Source organism: Oryctolagus cuniculus, chromosome 11 (genome assembly GCF_051225735.1).
Source record: "Oryctolagus cuniculus isolate XC-2025 breed Fujian yellow rabbit chromosome 11, ASM5122573v1, whole genome shotgun sequence".
NCBI classification, from domain to species: Eukaryota; Metazoa; Chordata; class Mammalia; order Lagomorpha; family Leporidae; genus Oryctolagus; species Oryctolagus cuniculus.
The window spans coordinates 80,679,590-80,702,966 of record NC_142877.1 but is presented as its reverse complement, the minus strand read 5'-3'; the positions used below and the strand labels follow the sequence as shown (position 1 = coordinate 80,702,966).

General features: G+C 38.4%; 1 protein-coding gene across 11 annotated transcripts in view; it reads right to left on the bottom strand.

Moving 5' to 3' along the window:
* The window catches only part of NAV3 (neuron navigator 3), a 966,035-nt gene that overhangs the window by 292,984 nt on the left and 649,674 nt on the right, over positions 1–23,377 (bottom strand). For all 11 annotated transcript variants that reach the window (XM_089307477.1, XM_051846465.3, XM_008256837.5 and 8 more), the window contains 2 exons: positions 8,331–8,448; positions 7,636–7,688 (listed from right to left, as the gene is read on the bottom strand). In XM_089307477.1, the coding sequence (XP_089163603.1) occupies positions 7,636–7,688; positions 8,331–8,448 (171 nt within the window). The remainder of the gene's footprint in view (positions 1–7,635; positions 7,689–8,330; positions 8,449–23,377) is intronic.

Below are 23,377 nucleotides of genomic sequence, written 5' to 3'. Positions count from 1 at the left end.
TGCCTATGGCGCCGGCATCCCATATGGGTGCCAGTTCTGGTCCCGGCTGCTCCTCTTCCAATCCAGCTCTCTGCTGTGGCCTGGGAAAGCAGTAGAAGATGGCCCAAGTCCTTGGGCCCCTGCACCTGTGTGGGAGACCTGGACGAAGCTCCTGGCTCCTGGCTCCTGGCTCCTGGCTCCTGGCTCCTGGCTCCTGGCTCCTGGCTCCAGATTGGCGTAGCTCCAGCCGTTACAGCCATTTGGGGAGTGAACTAACAGAAGGAAGACCTTTCTCTGTCTCTCCCTCTCACTGTCTAACTCTACCTCCAAATAAATAAATAAAATCTTTAAAAAAGAAATCACTAACCATCATTTGTTGTTAAGCCAAGAATATCACAATTGTGCTTTATCACCAATTATTACGAGGGCAATTTTCTGGTAAATTTTGAGAAGGATGGAAGGTGAAATACATAGAGCAATAACTTGTTTAAAAAATACTATATAAGGGATGGTGTTTGGCCTAGAACTTATAATGCCAGCTCATTTTGGAGTACCTGGCTCTGGCCCTTGGCTTTCTGATAATATGGATCCTGGGAGGAAGCCATGATGGCACAAGTAATAAAGCTATCACTACCCCTGTGGGAAACCTGAACTGAGTTCCTGTTCCCCAACTTTGTCACCAACTCTGCCCCCAGTCCCTGTACATATTTGGGGGGAAAGAACTACCAGATGGGAGTTCTTCCTCTCCTTCCCCCTTTCCATCTGCCTCTCTCTTTCTCACCTGGTCCCTGTCTCTGTTTCCCTGCATTTCAAATAAATATTTAAAAATACTAAATTATTGAAGATTAAAAAACCAAAAGTACAGAAGCATTTTTGCAAAATATTTCTTCTAATACTAGGTATTCTGTGTCTAGTATACTGGCTGGAAAACAATCTATAGCATTTTAAATTTAAAAAGATAAAGAACATGCTGTTTAAGTAGTGAATATTCAAATACATAGTAAAAATATTAACTATAATTTATAATAGCTATACCTGCATCTGTAAATGTTATTAACATCCCTCAGAAAATGTTTTATTTTCTCTCTATAAAGAAAAAAGTTGGAAATCAAATCAAAATAAGATTCTGCTTTCTAATTTCTATTTATAACATCAATTACGAAAATCAATATAGATATATATTGTTATAAGAAAAACATTTAAACTATTCTATCATATAAAGTTAATGTAATAAAACATTCTTATATTTTCAACTTTAATTTCTGAATGGCAGACTAAATAGTTCCCTCCCACATACAAAATTCCTCTGCTGGTTTTCTTTGTAAATTAGAAACTAGGCTTCATACATCTCATAAAACATCCTTGTTACCATACTATGAAAGCAGTTTTAAACACATATAGATATTAATATCTAAACATATTTTGAGACAAAATATTGAAGGCAAACCATGGTCTTTAGTTTTCTTTACATCAATCTAGCAAATTAAAGTTCCAATGAACTTTAGAGTTCAACAGTCCAATTTCCTTATTGCAGAAGGAGCAGAGGCCCCAAGTATTTACTAAATTCTTCCTTCTGAGTCACATGGTCAGAATTAAAATTCTGGTGACCTTTCAAGACCAAAATACTTTCTCTGAACCTTACTAGCTGCAGTATATGAAGTGACTTCCAGAGACAAATTCTGTTTAAAAAACATCAAGATGATATTGTAAAAAGTATAAATACTCCTTTTTCCAAAGTTTGAACCTATACAAAAATAATAAAATCATTAAAGAACTTCAGGATAGTGATTTTCATTGAGTATTTCTTCAGACATAAGAATTATATTTGTAGGAAGGCATTTGTCTTCATTGATCTATCTTTTTCTAGCTATTCCCAGACATGCAGTTTCAAAAATGGCAGGGGATCATGTGGATGGCCTAACATAGCAATATTCCACTCCTCTGAGTCACAGCACCAGAATCCTGCACTCTGCCATTTATAAGATTTCATTATAGCTTTAAGAGCATTCCAATATTTTATCTCTTCCCTATATGGTTAGGAACCTCATCTTATCCTACTTAAGAAGATTCTTTAAAACAGCAGTAATTACAAGAAAGGGCAGAAAGAAGTAAAACTTGAAAGGACAGAATACTGATGAAAGCCCTGGTCACTGTTACTATCAAGGATAGTTTCACTTTCCAGATAACCGTACAATAACAGTAGGAGAGCAAATGCCTCGGAAATTCATAACAGCAATTACCGTGGAAACCACAACCATGCCGGAGATGGAATCAGATAGGCGGGAAAGACTGAAACTGAATTTTCTATCTTCTAGAAATAAAGAAAAAAATGTACAAGAAGGACAAGTTTTCCAAAATCCTCATGGGGCAGATTTTAAACAATCACATACACAATGCAATAGAAAATAAAGTTGAATGTTGTGGCTGAAAAACAAAACAACTGATCTACCAGAGAGAGGTCAAGGAAGCAGCCAGGAAAGAGGAAAGAAGAAAGAACATTGTGAGCCACATCTGCCGGATCCTTAGCTATGCCACATCCACTTGCTTTCTGATTACTTCATGCAATCAGATTAATTAATTCCTCTATTCATTTGTGAAGACCCTTAAATATAATGTTCTATTTTAAAATAAAGAAAATTTCTGACATGTTTAACATTTTTGTCTAAGAAGCTAGCACTTGTGCCTCTCTGTATTTCAAATAGATGTTGGACTTTTTTTTTTTTTTTTTTTTTTTTTTTAGCTATTTTTAATCTGTGGGGCATTCTGAACATTCCTGGTATTTATAGTTTACTATTTCTCGTGTAAGCTCATCAAAGTTATGGCATGCAGCATATATTTTGAATCCTGATGCCACCCACCTAGAAATTACTTAACAGGTGATATCCATATTAGTAACTTCATCTTTGGATGAGGCTAAATATAGCGTGGAATAACCTCCTACAAAAGAAATTCTGTATTTCAGGATGAGTTTCGTCTCATGCTCACTGATGAAACATAGCCATGGCATTAAAACTGAGAGTATATATAAATCAAAATATCTCAGTAACAGGAGTTAGAACTTGCTCAAAGGACAACAATGTTTTTTCTTAAGTGGTATCCTTTGGACTATTTTATTTGCAATAAGGAGTGTTATGATCATATATAATATAAATATGAATTTTCCTATCATAAAGTATATATGTTGTTTTTTCTTTATTATAAGGCAACTATTAGAGAATCGCATGAATAACAGCATATTAGCATTAAATTCTGTTAGCATAGTGATTTGAATTTCTAGAATTTCTGTTTAAATTTCAAATATCTACACATTTTCCTAATCATCTCCTCTATGACACAACACAAAGGAAACTATATCCCTATTTCTTTCCAATAATACATAGTTCAAGTGGATTTTAAAGTTTTCATCTATGCCACTTTTTTTAGGACTCACAATCACCCCATTCCATCCCAGCCCCTTGGATCCTTCTATCTCCTCTACTGTTTCCTTCTTCTTGCTTACTTCTTCCCTTGGAAACTGCCCACAACTTGTCTTTCTCTCAAACTATACAATAGGACACTCTTAGAGAGATGATTCACGACCCAACAGATATCTACATGTCTTAGCTATCTCGAACATATTATCCTTCTACAGAAGATCTTCACATTCAGACTACTGTGACCGATTACTAGTACTGACTTCCTTATCCCAGAGCACCGATTAGTCAGCTACACAGCATCCACCACAGTCTGTTCATCTCACTTTCCCCTATCTTGCTGAGCTAATCCAAGTAGCATAGCTTCAACCACCAATTCTAGCCTGAGGATTAACAATCCATAGCTGTGATCCACTTTCTCAAAGATGGTTCATGATTTCTCTTCCCTTTCACATTTCTGATGCCTACACCTCTATCACATAAATTAAAATCCCTCAGCCTTAACACCTCAGCTTTCTTCTCTGCTGACATGACACAGACCTCCTATAAGATCTTATCCTCGTCCAAGGCTCCAACCATTACCCACATGCCAGGTACAGTTGAACCCATATCTTTCTCAGACATTTAGAAACACATGTCTAGGGATGGGCATTTGGGAAAGTGTCTATGCATCACAATGCCTTGTTTGAGTCCCAGCTACTCTGCCTCTGATCCAGCTTCTTGGTAGTGTCTACTCCATAAATAATCAGGTGATGACTCAACTACTTGGGTCTCTGATACCCCTGTGGGAGACTCAGATTGAGTTCCCAGCTCTTAAGTTCCGCCTGGCCCAACTTGACTGTTGAAGGCAACTGGGGAGTAAACCAGCAGATGAACGATCTCTCTGTGTCCATTTTCCAAATAAAATGAAAATAAATAAGTAAATAAATATAAATACATTTTAAAGCATATATTAAAAAAAAAAGAAGGGGCTGGTGCCATGCGCAGTGGGATAATCCTCCACCTGTGGCGCCTGCATCCCATATGGGTGCCGGTTCTGGTCCCGGCTGCTCCTCTTCCGATCCAGCTCTCTGCTCTGGCCTGGGAAAGCAGTGGAAGATGGCCTAAGTCCTTGGGCCCCTGCAGCCATGTGGGAGACCAGGAAGAATCACCTGGCTCCTGGCTTCAGATTAGTGCAGATCTGGCCATTGTGGCCATTTGGGAAGTGAACCAACAGAAGGAAGACCTTTTTCTCTGTCTCTCCCTCTTACTGTCTATAAATCTACTTCTCAAATAAATAAATAAATAAAAATATTTTTAAAATAAATATATCAATTGTCTATAGTCACCTTCTACTTGCTGTTCTGATAGGGTGAATTTTACAGGTTAAAGTAAGAATTCATCATCTTTATTACTCACTTCATATTTTAGCCTTTCTTGTACTGTATTAAAGTTGCTTAATACCACTCATTTAGGCCAAAATATTGTGGTCCATTTGAAACCCCATATACTCTTTATCTCCCACATCCAATTTGAGACTGTCCTTTCCTTCAAATATAATCCCCAGAAAGTGTTTATGGTGATCTTTTAAAATACTTATATCAAACCTTGCCAAGGCCCAGCTTTCACAGTCTTCCAAAGGCTTGGAACTGATTTTTTCCCAAAGATTTATTTATCTATTTGGAAATCAGAGTTACAGAGAGAGGAGGCGGTGGAGATAGAGAGAGAGAGAGAGAAAGAGAGAGACAGAGACTTTCCATCTGCTGGTTCACTCTTCAGATGGCGGCAATAGCTACAGTTGGACCAGGCCAAGGCCAACAGCAGCATCAGGGTCTCCTACGTACTTGGCAGGGGTCCAAACACTTGATCCATCTCCTGCTGCTTTTCCCAGGTCATTAATAGGGAGCTGGATCTGAACTAGAGCAGCTGGGACAGGAACAGGCTCCTATATGGGATGCTGACATCACAGGAGGAGGATTTATCCATTATGCCACAACACTGCAACTGATTTTGAATATTACACAACCTCACTACCTAGGCCACACAGGAACACATATATGAAAAAGTAAGGAAAAAATGTTCTAGGAGCAAGAATAATGCTCAGTGTTACTAATGCAGCACCTGATGATGTTATGCAAGAAGGAAACAAGCAACATCCTGTTTGGAGTAGATAGATGAAATTCATAAGCCTAGTCATGCTCTCAAAATTCTTCTTTCTCTACTTTCTTATCTCAGTTCAAGTCTGGAACTTACATTCACTATTAACATTCTGTCAGTGCAAATCCTTAAGGACGGGGCAAAATAATCCAATCAAAACTTTTTTATTTCACACACATTCCCCTAAAACAGCATATCAAGAGTATGTGAATTTCAGATTCCACGTTCAACCACATCAGAGGAAATAAGGATCCAAGTCATGCTTACTCAAATTTACTGTAATTCCAACTAATACTTCTTATCTGGAAAAAACCACCTTTCTCTTAGTATTTGCATTTCTCAGATTTTGGTTTTTCAATTTTTTTTTTTTAATCAGAAGCAGAGATATCAACACAGCATGCATACTAATTGTTATATGACATTTAGGAATAAGAAGTAATAAAAATACACAGGGCCCACTAGGAGAATATTTTCACTGATTTGTATAGTCTCTGGGTAAAGCTGTTTTAGACAAATCTTTAAGGACTGCATCTGTATTCATAGTTATGAAATTCAGAGATTTTTTTTTTTGGTCATCAAATATGAGCCAGCCTATTCATCAGATTCTCTGTAATCAGAATCAAATTCAAATGATAGCAGAGTAAGCTAAAGTCTCTAGACTTTAGACAGTTTGTAGTATTCAAGGCCATTTGGTTAAAATAATGAAAGCAAAACCCACAGTGAGGGATAAAGAAACACAATACATAATTTTTAAGGACTAGAGAATGTCTTAACATGCAGCTCAAAAAATCTGAAAGCAGGTGTTAATCCATGCATGTGTTCTGGCTAAACTATACAGCAATACTATTCTGAATTTGAATATCAATTTAGCTGACAAGGAATAGTCATATAAGTATCTCATTATCACATCCTAATTGGGGGTCATTTACAGATAAGAATGCCAATGCTAAGAGAAGTGACACATTTTCTCAACACCACACAGCTATTATTTTAGTGGGGTCTGAACATGTTCTAATTCAGCTGGCTCTCAGTAAAACCTTAGAACACAACTGAAGTTCATTTCCAAAGGGTCTTGTTTGTTCCAGAGTAATCAAATCAGGAAGTTTCATTAAAACTGTAGTATTTTAGAGAACCTTTCTTTTAGAGTGATTTTTTTTAATAGCTGCAGAGAGTTCATATTACAATATGAACTGGAAGTATTTATATTTTTGGAAAAAAAAAACTGAAATTAATCACTCTTTAAAAATAAAAATTCATTTTATTATTGTCAGTTTCAGTTTTTTGACATTAAGTAAAGCAGGTCAGCAGGTTAGAAAGTTTATAACTTTTTGTCATTCTTCCATGTCTGTGACAATTAAGAACTCACCAAGATCATTAAAAATGTCTCTTGTGCCAAAGAGTTTGGGGGAAGCCTCAATTTGTGGACTTAGGCTATCTTTCATGATCATATTTCCCTGAAGTCACCTTAGTTAAGGCATTTGGTGTTTCAGGTTATCCTATAAAATTAAGTTGCTTATATAATTTGGAGAAGAGCTTTTATCTCAGCCATTTATTCATTGATGATCCTATTTTAAGCTTCAAGCTGTACAAATGGGTAAAGAGGTCACTGGGGAAGAGGCAGACCTGCAGACTGAGGACTCTCTGGAAGAGGTTATGAATCATCCCTCAAATCGAGTCCCTGCACAGCAGACATACAGCAGCATGTCTGACAACCAGTCCCAAACTGTTTGCAATCCCATGTGCTTACACTGAACTTTCTTACAAAGAAAACACTATTTAAATATCTTCAAGATGCACATGGCAAGTTCTGTTCTTCAAACCCACTGCTCTTTTAGAAAGGCTACAATATAAATGAAAATGGGGTTTACTGCCATTAAGATCAGTGTTAAATTAAAACACCCAGAACATCGGAGTAAAAGAAAAAGTCAAGGATCTCATACAACACCTGGCACCTACTGTACCCATAGAAATATATAAAATAGAAAGTGATCAAATGGTTTCACAAGCAAGAAGACACACACACAAGCATTTCTAAGCCATTTACAATCGCAGTTAACTCTAGAAGTGAAGATAAGTATTATATATTGAGAATAAACATGATTCTTACCATCTGAGACTGACTTCTAGGGCATCCATTGATATCTTCAACTTTTTCATTTGCTAAAACCAAAACGTAAAATAAAAGAGAGAAAAAAAGAATGACATGCTTAAGCAATGAAATGAAACGCAGAAAAAAAGACTTAAAAAAAAAAAGGCAAAAATGTTGCTGCTACATTTACTCAATCTCCCAAGCTGTACACAAGAGGACACACTTGTTAGCAGCCACCAGCTTCATGTGCACAAGTCAGGCAAAAAGAAATTAAAAAAAAAAAAAAAAGAAACAACAACAAAAAAAGTGAGTGAGAAGGAAGTTGCTGCTAATTCTCTCCCTTGTGCCAAATGACTGCTGACATGAAACCTTTCACAATTGTCCCTGCTGGATCAGGATACAGTTTCAAGGAATCTCAGAGTGCATGAGCTGCTCCAGCTAAGGAAATGCACACATGGGAGACATATGGTTTAATGAAGCATTCGTTTCTGACAATTCAGTGTATGTAAAGATACAGCACTAGCTATTTAAAAGTATGGCCAAACTGCCTTTTTCAACCAGCCTCACGTAAACATGTTTAATTAAATCAGAAGAGAGCCACATTCCTCTATAAGACACATGGAACAATTCAGTTCGCGCTCAACTTCAATTGTATTTTACCAAGGGGGCGGAAGCAGAGACTGCCCTGCTTTCTGTCCGAGGACAGGTCTTACCAATGATCTGGATGATCTCGGCTAGCAGGACTCCATCTGCAATGTCCTGTTGCAAATCCTTGATCAGTCGCTTGTGGCCCGACTTTGCTAGGTAGTGGTTGGCCCAGTCAGTGTAAATCTGTTGAACAGAAGGAGGGAAGAAGTGAAGTGGGGTGAGGGAAAAGAGAGACAATAAAAGCTGAAGACAAATGTTGGATTCAAGGGGAAGGCTACTCTGGATCACATTCCAGTTTAAGAAGTCACAGCTCCAAAGGAAATAGCTGCACACTGTTTTTTAAGCAGCTTTCCCGTACTTATCTCTTGTTTCAAAGTAGGATGATTCACGCTTTCACAATCAAGGACTAGTCACTTGTGACAAAGCAAAACTCCCTGCCCTGATGACTACGGAGGAAATCTGTCTTGCAAATCAGTTTGGTTGCCTCTCTTTCCCTGGTTCTTTCATTTTAAAAATACTCCTGCTTGCCCATGTAAAAGGAAGCCACCTGAACTGATTTATAAAGGAACTTTGTTATAAAAAGTTGAGTTTCCCTGGGAAGGCTTTATTGAATTTGTCACAGGAGATACTATATGTGACAACATTTTGGCATCGTTTTATGAAATAATTGCAAATGGCTTCCTGTCTAAAATATTTTATTTGGACTGTCATCTCCTATTTAAGCCTCATGAAATGTGTTTATATTAGAGAACAGAGGCAGCCTATAGGGTTATTACACAGAGTTGAGAAGTGGGTTGTGAGCCACAAGCTGGCAGTGTGACATAGAGCAGAGCTGACTCTTCAGCGGCAGAACTCGACACAAACAAAAGCTGAACTTTTTCAATAATTTCACCGAAATGTCACTCATTTTATAAAATGTTATGGGGCAGCTACTAATGTAATGTTATACAGTGCAATTATAAAGGAGACAATAAACATTAAGACACTTCAATTTCATGGGTGTCTCGTGGATATGTTGGTAAGTTTATTACAAGGCAGACTATAATGTGATGTAACAGAAAAAAAGAAAAATTTGGAATGACAATAAAAAGAGGAATGAATGAGATACTGAGAAACATACAAAAAAACTTAATAGGTACACTTGAAGTAGAATTGAGACTGCAATGCAACCCGAAAATGAGAAGTGAAGGCAAGGGCCTTCACCACCGTGGCTAAGGCACACAGGCAAGCAGAGAGGCAAATAAATCCAGGATGCAATTCTAAAAATGTAATTGAGGCAGGATGTCCAAAATTAGGACAAAATGAACTGGAAGGTAAGTCGCCTCTTAGAAGCACTATAGGGCCGGCGCTGTGGTTCACTAGGCTAATCCTCCGCCTGCGGTGCTGGCACACCAGGTTCTAGTCCCGGTTGGGGCGCCGGATTCTGTCCCGGTTGCTCCTCTTCCAGTCCAGCTCTCTGCTGTGGCCCGGGAGTGCAGTGGAGGATGGCCCAAATCTTTGGGCCCTGCACCCGCATGGGAGACCAGGAGGAAGACCTGGCTCCTGGCTTCAGATTAGCGCAGCACGCTGGCCGCAAAGTACCGGCTGCAGAGGCCACTTGGGGGGTGAACCAACGGAGAAAGGAAGACCTTTCTCTCTGTCTCTCTCTCTCACTGTCTAACTCTATCTGTCAAAAAAAAAAAAAAAAAAGAAAAAAGAAAGAAAGAAACACTATATACCTGACACCCAGTTTCCCATTAACACAATCAATAAGCAATACTCAACTTTCCCTCTTTTGTTATACAAACTGCCTCCATCCCTCCCACTGTCCCAGCCTCTAATAATCAACATTTCTTGTTCAGTCTGAGGTTTGTTTGTTTTTAGTTCCAGCATATAAGGGAGAACATGTGGTGTGTATTTTTTTGTGACTCATTTATTTAACTTGACATGATGTCACCTAGTTCCATCCATTTTGCTGGAAATGACAGGATTCCATTCTTTTTTTGGTTAAATAGTATCCCGTTATGTATATACACCCCATTTGTCTGCTGGTTCACTCCCCAAATATCAGCAATAGCCAGAAATGGGACCAGCCATGGGGGATGGTTCCCCACTTTGTTGGCAGTGACCCAAGATCTTGAGGCACGCCTCTAAGAGTGAGCATTAGCAGGAGGCTGGATTGCAAGTGCAGCAGCCAGGACTTCAACCAGGCACTGTGATAGGTAAAGCAGGTAGCTCAGGAGGCAACTCAATCATTGCACCAACCCTCCACCCCCAACTTTGTTTTTAACAAAAACAAAATCTTTATAGGTAATAACTAGACAGCTCAGAAGTGTGGAAATCAAAAAGTCAAAGCATTTCTAGAATGCTTTATATTAAATTATTCAAAAGTGGCAGCAGTTTTGGGGATACTTTAACTTTTGGATTTCCACACTTCTGAGAAATGAGATGCCTATTTCACACCTCACCACACTACACCCCATTATATATATACAAACAATGGGTTATTTATTTATAATAAATTGTTATATTTATATATAATATATTATTATATATTTATAGATTTTATAGAGTTATATATTTATAGATTTATTCATTTATTTATATATATTTATTTGAAAGTCAGTGTTACATTGAGAGAAGGAGAGGCAGAGAGAGGGAGAAATCTTCCATCCGCTGGTTCACTCCCCAAAAGGCTGCAATGACTAAGGCTGGGCAAGACCTAAGCCAGGAGACAGCAGCTTTCTTCTGGGTCTCCCACATGGGTGAAGGGGCCCAGGGACTTGGACCATCCTCTGTTGCTTTCCCAGGTGCATTAGCAGGTAGCTGGATAGGAAGTGGAACAGATTGGATTTGAACCAGTGCCCATAGGGGATGCCAGCACTGCAGGCAGTGGTTTAACCTGCTGCACACAGCACCAACCCCTACAATGGGTTTTTTAAACAAACACTCTTCAAATTTTACCCATCATTCTTTAAACTTATCATGCAATATTTTAACTGAATAAATAAATTTCTCATACATTTATCTCACATTTCAAAGTTATTTCCTTCCATGAGAGGTAAAAATACAAAGATAAATAGAGAGAGAGAGGAGGGAAACGGGGAGGGAGAGAGAGAGAAACAGAGCCACACAGACAGAAAGCTCTCATCAGCTTATTCATTGTCCAAATGCATGCCAGGGCTACAGCTAGGCCAGACCAAAGCCAGAAACCCTAGCAGGGTCCCCCATGTGGATGACAAGGACCCATGTACTTGAGAAATCAGACCTGAATCCAGGCACTCCAATATGGGATGCAGGTGTCCTGACAAGTGTCTTAATTGCTAGGCCAAATGCCTGCTCCAATCTCACTATTTTTGATATTACTCTGAATATAATATCAATTCCCATGTGGAAGGATATTTAACTTGTTAAAAACGCGTTTGTATTAAATCTAAAGTTGTAAGAGACATTTTTATAGAAGTATCTTAGCACACTCATATGGCAGTATTTTTATAGGGCCAAAACCCAGAAGTAGGGATGCTAAGGTTTTGTTTTGTTCTTTTTTTTTCCCCCAAATGGATCCTAGGTTTAAACATTCGGAAATTATAACACAGAAGAAAAGACAGTGTTTCTTTCCTCATAGAAAACACAAAGTAGCATATCAGACAAAACTACCCGTGATTAATTTTCCTGAAAGATAAACAATGAAAGCATCAAGTTGCGTAAAAAACATAGATACAACAGCAAAATTACACCTCCTTTACTTCTATCCATGATCCCTATTTTGAAGGCATTGAAGTGTGAAAAAAACTGCCTGCCTGTCTCCTGAATAATACAAATATATAATTTCAAAATGGAAACTCTTTTATTTGGTGATCATTTTCCTGAATTAAGAATTTATTATATTTATAAATTTATGAGATGATTCTTTTTTTAAAGATTTATTTATTGGGCTGGCGCTGTGGTGCAGCGGGTTAAAGCCCTGGCCTGAAGTGCCAGCATCCCATATGGGCATTGGTTCTGGTCCTGGCTGCTCCTCTTCCGATCCAGCTCTCTGCTATGGCATGGGAAAGCAGTAGAAGATGGCCCAAGTCCTTGGGCCCCTGCACCCGTGTGGGAGACGCGGAGGAATCTCCTGGCTCCTGGCTTTGGATCAGCGCAGCTCTGGCTGTTGCGGCCATCTGGGGAGTGAACCAGTGGATGGAAGACCTCTCTCTCTGTAACTCTGCCTTTCAAATAAATAAAATAAATCTAAAAAAAAAAAAAGATTTATTTATTTGAAAGTCCGTGTTACACTCACACAACGGCCAGAGCTGTGACGATCCAAAACTAGGAGCCAGGAGCTTCTTCCGAGTCTCCCAGGCATGTGCATGGGCCCAAGGACTTGGGCCATCTTCTAGTGCTTTCCCAGGCCATAGCAGAGAGCTGGATAGGAAGTGGAGCAGCCGGATCTCGAATCTGTGCCCATATGGGATGCTGGCGCTTCAGGCCAGGGAGTTAACCCACTGCACCACAGCGCCAGCCCCAAAATCATTCTTTTTAAAAGATTTATACTGGTTACAATTTAAAACACTGAGTACTATCCCATCATCTACACTTCATTCAGCTGACAGAAATAATTGTTTGGCCTTCTGTTCAAAACTATGGTTTGAGTAAGATTGAATTGTGGTGTTATCTTCACAGCCAGGAGCCACAGAGCCTGGAGAAGACACTGAGTTCTGGAGTCAGACAGATATGACTTTGAGGGCCAGCAGACTACTCACTCCTATCAGGACCTGGGTCAAGTTACTTAATTCTAAACCTCAGATTCCTCGTCTGTAATACAAGGACAATAATAGCAGTTACATTATAGGACTGAGTCCAGACTAAGTAAGACAGCACTTGTAAAGTGCCTATCACAGAGTCAGCCCTGAGATGACATGTCTACTATTATTACCATCATTATAGCATCTAGTTTTATTTTGCCATGCTAGTTTTCCAAAAATGCTGGTTATAGGTATTGTTTCACAGAAGTTTAAAAAACAAGGACTAAACAACACTTACTACTTATGATAACTCACACGGCTGACTCCTCCTACCCTGTGTTTTACAGGTGTCACAGATGTGTTTACCATCTGAACTCAGATTTCACACTTAATCTACGCATGATTAAGGCTGCTATGTTCTCATTTAGGCGAGCAAGATCTCTATCGGGACACCACCTCTACCCAACTCCTTGTTGCATTGACTTTTTTTTCATGAAGGCATCAAATTATAAATAAAAAACTGCAGCATTGTGGCACAGCCACTTGCAATACTGGCATTCCATAGAGGAGTGTGAGTCCTGGTTGCTCCACTTCTGATCCAGCTCCCTGCTGATGTGCCTGAGAAAGCAGTAGATGATGGTCCAAGTACTGCTACCCCTGTAGGAGACCTAGAAAGAGTTCCTCGCCCTTGCCTCCAGCCTGGCCCAGCCTCAGCCACAGCTGTTGCAGCCATTTCTTGGAGTGAGCCAGGAAATGGAAGATCTCTCTATTTCTCTCTCCCTCTGTCATTCTGCCTTTCTCACAGCAGACCCATAGAATGGCAGATGTCCTAAGCAGCACTCTGGCCTCAGAATCAGCCCTTAAGGCATGCGGATCCAGCTGAAAAGCCCATGAGACTATTTCAGGCATGGAAAGCCAAAACACTCTGGGAAAAAAACAAAAAAACAAACAAACAAACAAAAAAAAACCTAAATGAAAGATCTCTGCGAGTGAGATCCCAGTGGAAAGAATGGGTCATCAAAGAAGGAGGTACCTTTCTCTGAAGGGAGGAGAGAACTTCCACTTTGACCATGGCCTTGTCTAAATATGATCAGAGTCAGTGAACTCAGGGGGCTTCCATAGCCTTGGCAGCTCATGACAAGAGCCTAGGGTGATTACTGATGCCATAAACAAGAGTGTCAATTTGTTAAGTCAACAACAGGAGTCACTGTGCACTTACTCCTCATGTAGGATCTTTGTCCTTAGCGTGCTGTACATTGAGATTTAATGCTATAACTAGTACTCAAACAGTATTTTTCACTTTATGTTTCTGTGTGGGAGCAAACTGTTGAAATCTTTACTTAATGTATGCTAAACTGATCTTCTGTATATAAAGAGAAATGAAAATGAATCTTGATGTGAATTGAAGGGGAGAGGGAGTGGGAAAGGGGAGGGTTGCGGTTGGGAGGGACGTTATGGGGGGGAAGCCACTGTAATCCACAAGCTGTACTTTGGAAATTTATATTCATTAAATAAAAGTTTGAAAAAAAAATCTAGCTAAAGGTCAAGGACAATAAAAATAAATAAATAAATAAAATCTTAACAAATAAAAATATGAACATTTTCATTTTCCAAATATATGTCATCAGTGCCTTAATCTTTATTAAATCACTCCTGAGACTTCAGTGAGAAAACAAATGGAAAGCCAGTGAGTTTCAAGGCCTTAATGAAAAAGCACCTGATTTAATTCAAGAATCATTTTTCAGTTGGCCAGGATTTATTCCAGAGGAATCTCAAGTTTAAGAGCTTTGTCTTGGCCGGCGCCGCAGCTCACTAGGCTAATCCTCCGCCTGCGGCGCCAGTACTCCATGTTCTAACACCAGTTGCTGCGCCGGTTCTGTCCTGCTTGCTCCTCTTCCAGTCCAGCTCTCTGCTGTGGCCTGGGAAGGCAGTGGAGGATGGCCCAAGTGCTTGGGTCCTGCACCAGCACGGGAGACCAGGAGGAAGCACCTGGCTCCTGGCTTCAGATCAGCGCAGCGCACTGGCCACAACGCGTCAGCCGTAGCGGCCACTTGGGGGTTGAACCAACGAAAGGAGGACCTTTCTCTCTGTCTCTCTGTCTCTCACTGTCTAACTCTGCCTGTAAAAAGAAAGAAAGAAAGAAAGAAAGAAAGAAAGAAAGAAAGAAAGAAAGAAAGAAAGAAAGAAAGAAAGAAAGAAAGAAAGAAAGAAAAAGAGCTTTGTCTTGCACGGCTTCTCTAGCACCTGAAACTTGGCTCAGACTATATCTCTAACTTTAGATGCAACCAGTACAATCAATGACACTATAAATGGATTTAAATCAAGTTTCCACTTAAAAACTAAGTCCTCGATAGTTTACTATTTCAAATAACATGTGTTTAAACTGTAAGTAAAAGACCCTTGAAATCCATGAAAGGAGAAGTCAGTTTTTTCCAAAAGGATGTTATAATTTAGATGATAAAATACAAAATATAGGGGCCAGCGCTGTGGTTTGTAGGTTAAGCCTCTGCCTGCAACACTGGCATCCCATATGGGCACCAATTTGTGTCCTGGATGCTCTATTTCTGATCCAGCTCCCTACAAAAGCACCTGGGAGCAGCAGAATATAGCCCAAGTTCCTGGGCCCCTGTACCCACATGGGAGACCCAGAACAAACTCCTAGCTCCTGGCTTCGGATAGGCCCAGCTCTGGCCTTTGCAACCATCTGGGGAATAAACCAAAAGATGGAAGACCTCTCTCTGTCTTTCCCTCTCTCTCTCTCTCTGTAACTCTGCCTCTCAAATAAATACATATATCTTTAAAAAAATACAAAATGTATTACCTAGCAACCTATTCACATATACATATAAGTTTATATATATATAAAGAACTCATCTACATATGGGTTTATATATTTTAAAACTTCCATTTCTACATATTTTAAAATTGTATATATGTAAAGTGAAAAAGAAACAATGAGAAAATAAGGTGTCTCTAATGAGAAAGTCTTCAAGCCAAGGACACATGATAAATGGATTTCAAACTCCTCAATAAACTGACTGTAACACTCTGATGAAAGAGAATACAAATGACTTTGTCACTTGTCATTAGAGTTTGTTGCTCAAATAAATACAAGAGAATTGTGAAATCTTGTCCTTGTTTTGGATGTGAACTCTAAAGTTGACCTTGGTGCGTTGCCATAAAAAAAAATCACAATATTTAACCTCTTAGCTTCAGTTAAATGAGTTATAAAATACATGTGATAATGTATTTTGTAGGATGATGTGATGAATTATTTACAGGATTTTTTAGTGAAGAAAATTGGAATAATTGAGAATATCAAATTAATTATAATTCAATGTTTAGAAATTTATGCAAAAAGGTCACTGAGGATTTTGTTCATCAATGTTCCGGTCAAAGCTTCAGATGTGACAATTATGTATCAGAGAACTCAAGAAAATTAACAATATTACATTTTAAAAATGACTACTTAGAAATTCTAGTACAACTTTAGTTACAACTCACTGAAAATAATGAAAAATGATAAAAATCAAAGGTATTACTGCATAGTTTATATGTCATATTTTTCAGTATGAATTTTAGAGCTTACACTGAAACAGCATGTGTTCCTTGATAAATATTCTCTGCCACTGAAATGTCTTCTCTGATACTTAATATACACATGGACATTGATTGACCATTTATTTTCTCTCAAAGCCAGAGTTTTCTCATTTGCAAAATGGCAATAATATAATCAGAAAATGGGACTGTTGTGAATACTGAATTTATATTTTGGAACATGGCTTTTATTAAATATATATTATTTTTATAATCTCAATGTTTAAATGTGAAATATATTTACATAAATTATAATTAGCTTATTAAAATTATAAACTCCTTTCTCTGCCAGATCCTTACATCTTGGCTATCCAAACAGATGTTATTAACCTATTAAGGAAAACTGCTACAAGTTGTAATGACTACATGGCTTGGCAGTGTGCTTTATTCTATTTACTTTGCAGTGCTCACTTTTCATTACATAATAACAATGAGGAACACATTTGGCACCACACTTGAGACATCACTTGGGGCACCCACATCCTGTATCAAAGTGCCTGGGTTTGAGTCCCTTCTAACTCAACTCTCTGCTAATGCGTACTCAGGAATACAGCAGGTTATGGTTCAAGTGCTCAGGTCCCTGCCACACACATGGGAGACCTGGAATGAGTTCCCAGCTACTGATTTTGCCCTGGCTCAGCCCTGGATGTTACAAGGATTTAGGGTGTGAACCAACACATGGCAGATGTCTCTCTCTTTCTCTATCTCTGCACATTTCATATAAAAATGAAAATAAAAATTAAAAATTATAGAAGGCAATACACCATACAGTATATTTTGAGCAGTGAATTTACAACAGTAAAACATCAGAAGATGTACCGTGATTCTGCACATAGACCTAAATTTTTGTTTGTGGCAATTTTTACTTCCCGTAACATAACACACTGCACTTTTGTTTATTGCATCAAGCTGCTCCAAAGTGTCCTAACCATTACTTATATTAGTATGAAATTAATTTTATAAGTAACTTATCATTAAGTTATACAGAAATAACTATGATGATTTTTGTTATCCCATACACTACCTGAGGTTCATAGGTTTCAATGGAATACAAAACTCCATTTTTAAGCAGTGCTAATAAATAAAGAAAAGGAAAGAGTAGAGAAAAGGTTTCTTCATTCAAGATGAGTGTATATTTGAACATAAAGTCACTGCTCTTTTGCATGATTATAAAATGTAAGTGTAACCAGATAACTCTTAAGTATTAGTTGAGCCAGTTTTCACTGCATATTCCCTATTTCTCAATATTCAAGTGATAACATTACATTCCTGTAAGTGCTCGCTGGTGTATTCAACTCTTTGACTTTGCAAACTCAAATAGGCTTTTCTAAACTACAGCAGACAGAAATAATGTGGGGAAAAAATTACCTAAGGATTTGTACTTATTTGTTTGTGTTTATTTGTATTTTAAGTTGACAAAATACAGCTGCATGCATTATGGGATATTATTAGTGATATTATAGTGGTGTTATAATCTATGAATATGGAATAATTAAAAATACATACACATCCCTCACATCAAATTTGAATCACTGTGGTGGTAAGCACATTGGAATTTACTCTTAGCTATTTTGAAATATTTACTACACACCATTGTTAACTGTATTCACCACAGTGTGCCATCCAACAAATGATCTCTCCCATCTAACTGAAGCTTTTTCCCCTTTGACCATCACCTCCCCATTTGCTCTACTTCCTTATATGGTAACTACCATTCCACTCTGTTTCTCTGAGTTCAGTTGTTTTAGTTGTATATATAGGTGAGAACATTATACTGCTTGTCTTTCCATGCCTGGCTTAGTGCACTCGGCTTAATTCCATCAATGTTTTTATAAATGATAGCTTTCTTTTTTAAGGTTGTATATTATTCTACCATGTATACATATACTGCATTTGCTTTATCTAGTCATCTCTTTATTGGCACTAAGGTTGGTTCCTTAACTTGGTTTCAGTGAATAGCGCTACAGCGAACGGGCTGCTTTCAAATCTTTTGTGTAAATCCTCAGAAGCAGAATGTCTGGACTGTTTGTTACATTTTTAGGTTCCTGAGGGACTTCCATATTGTTTTCAACAATGGCTGTACTACTTTACAAAGGTTCCTTTTTCTGACATCACTGCCAACAGTTGTTCTCTCATATTTTTCACCATAGTCTTCCTACCTAGTACAAGATGATTATTCATGGCAGGAAAACCATGGATTTCCAATGGACATAACTGTGTCCAAGAGAGTAGCAAAGGTCTAAGCACATGAAAACTATAAATGGTGGCTTAAAAAAGAATGAACAATGATATAAGTATTTTTCTAACAAAAGGTAAGACTATTATTGGAATAGAATCAAAAGCAAACAGAGGTCAGTCCTAACAATAGGCCATATCTCTGGGCTGAATTTTTCAGTAGCATTTGATGTGAGAAGGTCATCACAGAACTTAGCATCTACCATGACAGTACAGGAAAGCATGCATTTTTTTGTAATCCCCTGAGAGTCATACAGAATCATCTAGGAGAAGCAGTGATCCTAGAGAGTAATTAGAAATAGGAAAGACAAGGTACCCAGATCTGCTACAGAAGATGTGGGGAACAGTGAAGTCTTAGAGGCACCGTAAATTTCAGCACTCATCAGAGATCAGTGAACAAGATGTGCCAACTCTGCTGCCATGATGATAAGCAACCAGGCTCATTAACCCTACCAGCCTTACACTTCAGGAAGCAAAAAGGCACAAGGGATGGGGAAGATTCTGGCTTGTGATGTATACTTACTCATTCTTGTGTATTCTTTTTAAAAATCTGGAACTCTGTACACTCAGTTTTATGACTCAAATATTCAAGAATGGTAGGCAGTGTTGAAAGAAGAAAGTTGAAAAATTACAGAGGGGGATGAAGGCATGATACAGGCTCTTTCCAGTCGATTTGAAAAGTTGATTACAGACTAGATCTTCAGTTGCTATCACAGAACTGATAAAACCAAGAGACCCGTGGAGTCCAATCTCATGACTCTTACAGACTGCTCCAGGCTGAATGTGGTTTACTCCCCAAGGGCTCATATGTTAGACATTTGGTCCTCAGTGTTGTGGGGCAGAGACGGTGGGATCTTAAAGATGTAAATCCTAATCCACATCCTACGGTTTATTGAAGGTGTACCCTGAGAAAGGGCAAGGTAGTTCTTCTGGGTCTGCTGAGTTTGTCCTCCTGAGAAAGTTGTTAACAACACGCTTGGTCTCTCCCCAGCTTCTTCAGCTTCCTTTGTGGTGGGGATGTGATCTTTCCTGGTGCTGTGATGCTCTCTGCCATGAGCTGATGCAGCCAGCAGGGGTCATCACCAGAGTCTGCAGCGTGCTATTTGGATTTGCAGCCTGGAAAGCTGTGAGCTAAAAGAACTTCTAATCTATGTCAGCACCTAAACTCTGGTATGTCAATATGGTAAAAGAAAGAAGACTCACATACAGGTTTTCTAGAAATCTCAAAGTTGAGTATCATGTGATACAATTATGAAATGAACCCGTTAAAAGCTTTTGGTAACATCAGTATCATCACAATATATGTAAAAAAACAAACTAAATGGTTCAATTCAACTATTATTTGTAAATTTTTATATCAAGGTTAATATCATTGTTTATTAAGTTTTTCAAAAATTTCAAGTTTGAAGCTTGATGTAAAAATGATTTTTTTAATATTTTATTTATTCATTTGAGAGGTAGAGTTACAGAGAGAGAGAGAGAGAAAGAAAGGACTTCCAACTGCTGGTTCACTCCTCAAAAGGCCACAATCAGTGCTGGTCCAATCCGAAGCCAGGAGCCATGAGTTTGTTGTGGGTTTCCCACATGTATTGGGGCACAAACACTTGGGCCATCTTCTTCTGCTTTCCCAGGCCATAGCAGAGAGCTGGATTGGAAGTGGAGCAACCAGGACACAAATTGGCACCTATGTGGGATGCTGGTGCTGCAGGTGGAAGCTTAGCCTCCTCAGCCACAGCACTGGCTGGCCCCCCAAAATGAATACTAATGAGTCAACAACCCCCTAAAAGCAGAGGATGGTCTATGAAAGCAGGTAAACATAAAATGGGGCGTGATAATTCCATTTTCTTTTTTCCTTTATTTCTTACATCCAGTCTTGAAACAGTTCTGTGAATTCTATTGCCTTAATATCTCTTGACCCCTCTGCTCCAATACTGCTATAATTCCCTGAATCAGTGTCTTATCATCTCTTACCCAAATTGCTCTAAGAGTCCCAGAAATGATTCCTTAGTGCAGGCAGGCCAAGCATTAAACTATTCTATACACTACAGCTGTGATTGCTTTAAATTGCAAATTTGATCAAGTCATTTACCTTCCTACTAAAGAAACACATAATATTCTCACTTAACTTCAGAAAAAAAAAAAATGATTTCACATACAGCCATTTTATTTCACTTTAAAAAGAAATGGTTTAAAGAAAAGTGGACAAAAATGTACAACCATGAGGATTATAAAAGAATAACTGATGATTGAGGAATGCCACACAAAACAATGAACTTTGATAAACAGAAAGAAGCATATTCTATGCAAAACATACACACACTGAAACTACCAAGGAACAGTGGTATGAGGTAGCACGCAGAGCCTGGAAGACTGGTGCACAGATACGTAGTGCAGCTGTTTATTCACTGCTTGGGAAGCCCACACCCCATACCGGAGTGCCTGATTCAGGTCTTACTAATGCCTACCCTGAGAAGCAGTAGATGACGACTTGTGGCAGTACTTAGATGCCACAAGGGAGACGCAAATGGAGTTCTGGATGTTGCAGGTATTTGAAGAGTGAACAAGCAGATGGAAGATTCCCCATCTATGTCTCTGCCTTTCAAACAAAAAAAATAATTTTTTTCAAGAAAGAAAGGATATAAATCAGTCAAGGGTCAAGCAAAGAGGAATATTTAAAGTAAAAAGGCTGGCATTCCCTATCAAAGTGCCAGTTTGAGTACATGCTGCTTGGCATAGGATCCTGATCAATGCTAATGTTCTTGGCAAGGGGTGGAAGATGACCCCAGTACTTGGGTCCCACCCCTCACTGGAGACCAAGATGATGTTCTAGGCTCCTGGTTTTAGCCTACCCCATCCCCAAGAACCATGGTCATTTGGGAATGAAACAGTGGGTGGAAGATCTCTTTCTCTCTCTGTCTCTCCCTTTCTGTTACTCTTTCTTTCAAAGTAAATAAATCTCAAAAAAAAAAAAAAACACTTTAGGTGAAACATTATTAAGTTTGTTTATGTTTACGTAGAGGACATAAAAATGATAACCATGATGATTTTTCTAAACTCTAATTCAGGTGCAAGCATTAGTTTAGAGGAATGAAAGACTAAAAGAGATTATTGAAGTGGTTTCCCTGTTCTAAATACTTTCCTGCCTTGTAATTTCTAGAAAATTATCCTCAGAGCAGCAAGAATAAGAAACCAGAATTCAAAGTCCATCTTTCAATATATGAACATATGAATATCTAAACATACAAAAGTAGATGAAAAATTAAACAAAAATTAGCAAAGAAAAGAAAAGGAAGATCAAACCCACAGGAGTCTTTAGGAGATGTCAGAGCAACATAAACGTATTTTCCTGAAAATCTCAGAATAGTTCAGAAAATGTGTGAGCGTTGTATCAATTGGAGGGTGGCATGAATCAGATTCAAGAATTTTGTGACTACCTGCAACCCCTCATCCCTCTACCCCATCAAGAGCTAGGAAATATAAACTCTAGGGAAAATCTAGACTTAGCCTAACCTGTCAGTCAGAGGACTGAAAGCATGGGAATGAAAAACAGAAGAATTCAATCAAACTATGCCTAGTGATGTTGACAACCCAGTAACTGGCTTCCTCTGCTAGACACCTTCTCATTCAGGAAAATGGGATTCTATCAACCTCCTCCCTGCCCCCACCATTTGAGGCAGAATATTGAAAAATCCTTTATTTTTTTCAGCAATGATTATCCCTAAGACCAACAGACATTTGTGTTCATGGTACCCAGTGAATCAACCAGCTGGCCAGCAGATGGCTATAATGAATCCCAGAGGACACTAAGAATTGCATGCACACATACACACACGCAAAATCACATGCACATGTACACTAACACACACACACATGCACAGTTTCCAAGTACTTTTTACTGTCTAACACTTGATACGCACAGAATTAAGCATTACCAGACATTTGATGAAATTCTCTAAAATGAAATGAAGATGCCAAGATGAACAAATAAAAGAGAGTCAGAATAAAATAGAGATGAATCTAGGAGCAGAAGAGAATTTCAAAGAAATAATAACTAACACCCTAAATTAAAAGGGAGATGTTACATCCATTAAAGAAAAAGGAAATAATTTGTACACACATACACATTCACACAGCATACAGACTCATGAATACACATATTTGACAATTTAGAGAATAAGCAGTTGATCAAAATTCAAAGATGTGGTCAGGAAGAGAAACAACATAGGCATACACAAGAATAGATTCAGTAGGTCAAATTTCAGAAAACAAAGAAGAGAAAAATTACAGAAGAAAATTATCAAACTATTCAGCACACTAAGATCAAAACTGGTAGCAATAATCAGAGATAAGGAGAATATCCCAAAGGTTTCAGGAGAGTGAGCGCAAAGAAATTAAAAATATACTAACACCTTCAAAGCATAAGGAATTATAATGACATCAAAAGTCTCCTGAGCAACTATGTACTAGAAGATATAGGGAAATCCGTAAACATTCTGGAGGAAAGTGATTTTCTATCTCAAATTCTATACCTAGACAAACTATCCAACTAGTAGGTCTTCAGGATAAGGACACCT